The following is a 5000-nucleotide window of genomic DNA, read 5'->3' as shown; positions in this document are numbered from 1 at the left end:
GGAGTCAACTGAGCATCTCAGCGGCGGGATTGAATACCCGGATCGAATCAGAGTTCACGCCGCCCGCCCTGAACAAATAGGAGGCGTGGGCCCACAGGTCGCACATAAGCCACCAGGTCGCACGACAGAAGAACACCCAAGATAAAGATGCACACTCCTCCATGTGAAATATGAATCTTCATTGGAGCTTTTTGGTAGTAGTCGTGACCAAGAGCCATCAGCTGTCGGCTCGTTGGTAAGGCGAGAGCTTCAAGCCCGATTTCTGGTAGCACACCCCCCACACAAGCACCACCCGACGAAGGGCGGACGGGGAAAGCTACAGGCCCAAAACCTGAGACCCTTCTTTCTAAATGGGGGTGCCCGGAGCACCTCATCTTGGAATTGAGTCCTTGCTCATTCCCCGCCTCAATGAACAAAGGTCTGAGTCTTTGGCCTTTCCTTCTCCGCGCCCGCTCACGCTTCGCTGAACTATGGCGTGGTAAAGAGAAGAGAGTACGAAAGAATAGTAAACAGAGCACACCGCAGAAAGATGAAAAATAGGAGAAGTCTCCCTTGGATGAAAGAAGAAGGAAATGAATAAGGGGAAGGAAAGGAAATGAGGCCTTTCTAGCTCGAGTTTCGGATGAGCTTCTCCCAATTATGTCTGGTAATAGAATAGGGCGGCTTGCTCTGACCAAGACTGCACTTTTTGCTCCGTCCATGGAGCGTATGAATTTCCTGGAATGTAGATAGACCAAAAGAGGGAATAAAGAGATAGGAATAGGAATTATAGTACCATTGGAAGAAGGGGCACCTGTGGGAACATCTCTACTGACAAACCATTGAAATAGTACGGGTGCTGCCGTGCCACGAGGCACGACCATGGAAGTAATGAAAAAGAAAAAGTTATTTAGTTGGACCATCCGCTCTATCCGTTCGACTTTCGCTTCTCTAGAGAAGGTGAGAGGCTCAAAATTCAAGTGTTCGCAAGGCATACCGAAAGGATACCAATGAAGCCGACCATTAATGACTAGTTCTTTAATCAGGAGCGGTCATTTATGAAAAGAAATCCTATATTGCTAGTGCGAGTGGTCCAGGATATCCCTGATATAGGAGGAGCTTGGCCCATGTCTCTTAATATCCTCCACGACTTTATCTAGAAAAGAAAGTTCCATGCGATTCCTCTCTGCCAGACTGCTGCCCGTGTGGGCCTCGTTCTCGTTCTTGAAAATTTCTGGATCCGTACAAAAGTGGAAGATGCACTCTCTCAGATCGGAAGGAGCATTCGCCTGTAAGTTGGGATCCCCCTGAACTATGTGTAAAACTCGCTCAGACAAATCATGGCCTCTCTCCTTTATTTGCAAGTAAGCACTCTGTAAGTCGAGCTCTACATTATACTCGTTCAGAGTTTTCCTCTGGGCCAGCGCATCCTTGACCTCCCTTTTCCAAAATTCTTCCGCCGACATACCCAGAAGAAACCTTGAGTCCTTTTCCTGTAATATTCTGAGCCTATTTCTAATTGAGGTCTCAAGAGAAATATTTCGAGTAGGGGGCCGAGGCTCCGACAGGACCTCTTGAAGAAAGGCTTCCCCCGAAGAAGAATCAGAGGTATCCATATCCACATCTACTACAGGTGGTATAGATTCCTGATGATGAGGCGAAGAAGAAGAATCAGGATGCAGAGAAGTTGGATCATATAAAGTATGATCGTAGGAAAGAGGTTCTTCATCCAAAGGAGTAGGATCGAGAGAGAAATCCTTAGGGGCGAAAAAGAATAAGAAGGCCGTAGAAAACAATAGGTTCCGCAGACTGTAGGCAAAGAACGAGATGCAAAAAAGAATGATGAAATAGAGGCTCAAAAAAATGAGCCTACCTCCTCTGATTTTTAGAAAATATCCTTTTTAAGAAAGAGGAGAAGAAAAATCAGTATGAAAAAGGCAAGTAGCAGAAGGCAAAAACTGACATCCATTGTATTTCGAGAGATACGTCCAAAAAAAATAGAAAGGCAAAGGAAAAGGAGTCTCATTCTTTTTTCCGTCCAGAAAGGGAGAATGCCGCTGCTCAGAGATCCGGGGCTTCTCTAAAATCAAAGAAAAAAAAAAGAGCTATCCCTTCAATGAAATTTGATGAGAGAGATAAAGAAAGCACTTCTAATGGATAGTCCTACTTCGGTTAATTACGGATGGTCCTACTTCGGTTAATTACGGATGGTCCTACGGATAAATCACCTGGACCTTTCTTTGGCCCTGCGGACTGCGGACTCCGGACGTAGGATAAATCCTGCGGACTGCGGACGTAGGACTGGATCTTGTAAGGACTATAATAGTCCTCAATATTCTTTGAGCCTCATCTGGAGCCTTTGTTTTTCATTTTGAAAAGTTCTGTTAGGTTCTTCTTAGCTTAGTAGCAGTCTCAGACTTTTTCTTCTTTTACTTCACATAGCTTTTCGTCTCCTTGATAGCTGGAAGTTCCCCAAAGGTATGAAAAGCCGGAGGACTTTGTACCATCCATTCCAGTGTGCTTGAATTCTGTTCAAGAGCCCAAGGACTTGGAGCACATCTTTTCTGATTTCCACTGCTTGAAGTGATTGTGACGACCACGAAGAAACGACGAATCCCAACTACGGATATATAAGAGCCAAAACTGCTAAGGGCATTCCATCCAGCGTAAGCATCTGGATAATCAGGAATGCGACGTGGCATACCCGAAAGCCCTAAGAAATGCATGGGAAAGAGGGTCGGATTAACCCCGAAAAAAGTGATCCAAAAATGGATTTGACCTAAAGTTTCAGGGTATGTCCGACCAAAGATTTTACCCACCCAATAGTGAAATCCTGCAAATAAAGCAAAAACGGCTCCCATAGAAAGTACATAATGGAAATGTGCAACCACATAATAAGTATCATGTAGAGCAATGTCTAGCCCTGAATTTGCCGGGACTATTCCAGTGAGTCCTCCTATGGTGAACAAAAAGATGGACCCTACAGCAAATAACATGGGTGTTTTGTATTGTATCGAACCCCCCCACATGGTAGCGATCCAACTAAAGATTTTGATTCCAGTGGGGACTGCTATGATCATGGTAGCAGCGGTGAAGTAGGCACGGGTATCAACGTCTAAGCCCACAGTAAACATATGATGAGCCCAAACAAGAAATCCAAGAACACCTATACTGATCATGGCATAAACCATGCCTAGATACCCGAAAACCGGTTTTCCCGAAAAAGTAGAAACGATATGACTTATGATACCGGATCCAGGCAGAATTAGGATGTAAACTTCAGGGTGCTTCTCTCTTCTACTAATATAAGCAATAGAAGAAAGGTGGACTATATCATCAACTTATTTATTCCATTTGTCTAGGAAAGCTAGCCATGCTTTATGGTTCAGACTCTCAGGGTGAAATGCTTTGAGATCGTAAAGACTGTAATATTCCTCAATAAGGAAGAATCGTCGTGATTTATGACTTCGGAAAGTACTTGATTGAAAGTAATCTAGCAGAATGAGAACATCTTTTCGACTTTGTACAGACCATTGATAGTAACCATTTTGACTACTAGAAAAGTGGATATTTCCTCCAAATACTACCTTATAAGACTCTACATCTTGTAGATCTTTATTAGTGACTCGAATGAAAGGGTAGAAAACTCCTCCTTCGGAGCCGTAGTTAGGAGTCTTAAAGAGCGGTAGTCGATTCTGCATAGCGAAAGCAATGGTACCATTAGCATCAAAGAATCCTGCAAACCAATTTGATTGAGCATCTAGTGTAATAGGTAGAATGTTCGGGATATCCAGTACTTGACAGACACGATGTAGTTGAAGTAGTCGTGCTGAATCTCGAATATGACCATTAATACAATGAATTAGTTTCATCATACCAAGTTTATTATGTAGTCGATAACGATAAGCTTTAGCACCTGATCGCATTTTAATACTTCCACCAAGCATATCTTGGATATATCGTAGTAGTGGTAGATCTTCAAGTCCCATAGTAATTGAAAGAGAAGTCTCTCCTTGTTTACTCACTTTCATACTTCCATCACCGTCGATAATTCCAGCTAGCCACTCACAGAAGGATGACGGATAAGTTGTTGCGCATGTAGTCTCTGAGGTTCCTACTAGACTACTAGTATGTCGTTGGTTACCTGCTGATTGTGTCTTAGATACTCCATTTTGACTAGATCGGGGTTTGACTAGAAAACCACTGATGAACATAGTAGGAGTACCATTAAGCAGACAGTCCCAGCATATAGCGCAATGCGTATTCAGATTTGCATCTGAAAAGGGCCATTGAAAACCGAAGAACCAAAAGAGATGCTGGTATAATATGGGGTCTCCCCCTCCAGCGGGATCAGAAAAGGTTGTATTAAAGTTTCGATCGGTTAATAACATGGTAATAGCCCCTGCCAGTACCGGAAGTGATAATAAAAGTGGGAATGCTGTCACTAGAACGGACCACACAAAGAGGGGTGATCTATGCATAGTCATTCCAGGTCCACGCATGTTGGAAATAGTCGTTATAAAATTGATAGAACCTAAAATGGATGAAATACCAGATAGATGAAGACTAGAAATTGCTGAATCAACTGCTCCTCCAGAATGGCTGGTAATACCACTTAAGGGCGGATAGACCGTCCACCCAGTGCCGCTACCCACTTCTACTAAGGCTGAGCTTAATAGGAGCAAGAGACTTGGTGGCAACAACCAGAATGAAATATTATTTAATCGTGGAAATGCCATGTCAGGTGCACCTATCAGAATCGGAACAGACCAATTACCAGATCCACCTATCATCGCCGGCATTACCATAAAAAAGATCATTAAAAAAGCGTGAGCCGTTATTAAAACATTATAAAGTTGATGATTCCCACCAAGAATTTGATCGCCGGGTCGTGCTAATTCCATACGAATCAGTACTGAGAAGCATGTGCCCATCACTCCAGCAATGGCACCGAAGATGAAATAGAGAGTCCCTATATCCTTGTGGTTAGTGGAGAACAGCCATCGGACCAGATTGATCGT

The 5000-nt window shown here is 43.5% G+C and overlaps 2 protein-coding genes; both read right to left on the bottom strand.

The window, feature by feature from the left end:
• ccmFc (cytochrome c biogenesis FC) overlaps positions 1 to 902 on the bottom strand; it is a 2296-nt gene extending 1394 nt beyond the window's left edge. The window contains exon 1 of one mRNA in view: positions 124 to 902. Coding sequence (YP_004849321.1) covers positions 124 to 902 — 779 coding nt within the window.
• A 1506-nt stretch (positions 903 to 2408) lies between these two features.
• On the bottom strand, positions 2409 to 5000 carry cox1 (cytochrome c oxidase subunit 1). One transcript is given in 2 exon segments: positions 2409 to 3266; positions 4275 to 5000. Coding segments are annotated over 2 exon segments (1584 nt in total).

This window comes from Cucumis sativus (genome assembly GCF_000004075.3).
Source record: "Cucumis sativus mitochondrion chromosome 1, complete sequence".
Lineage (NCBI taxonomy): Eukaryota > Viridiplantae > Streptophyta > Magnoliopsida > Cucurbitales > Cucurbitaceae > Cucumis > Cucumis sativus.
Note: the sequence above shows the minus strand (reverse complement) of the source record. Positions and strands in the feature narration are given on the sequence as shown.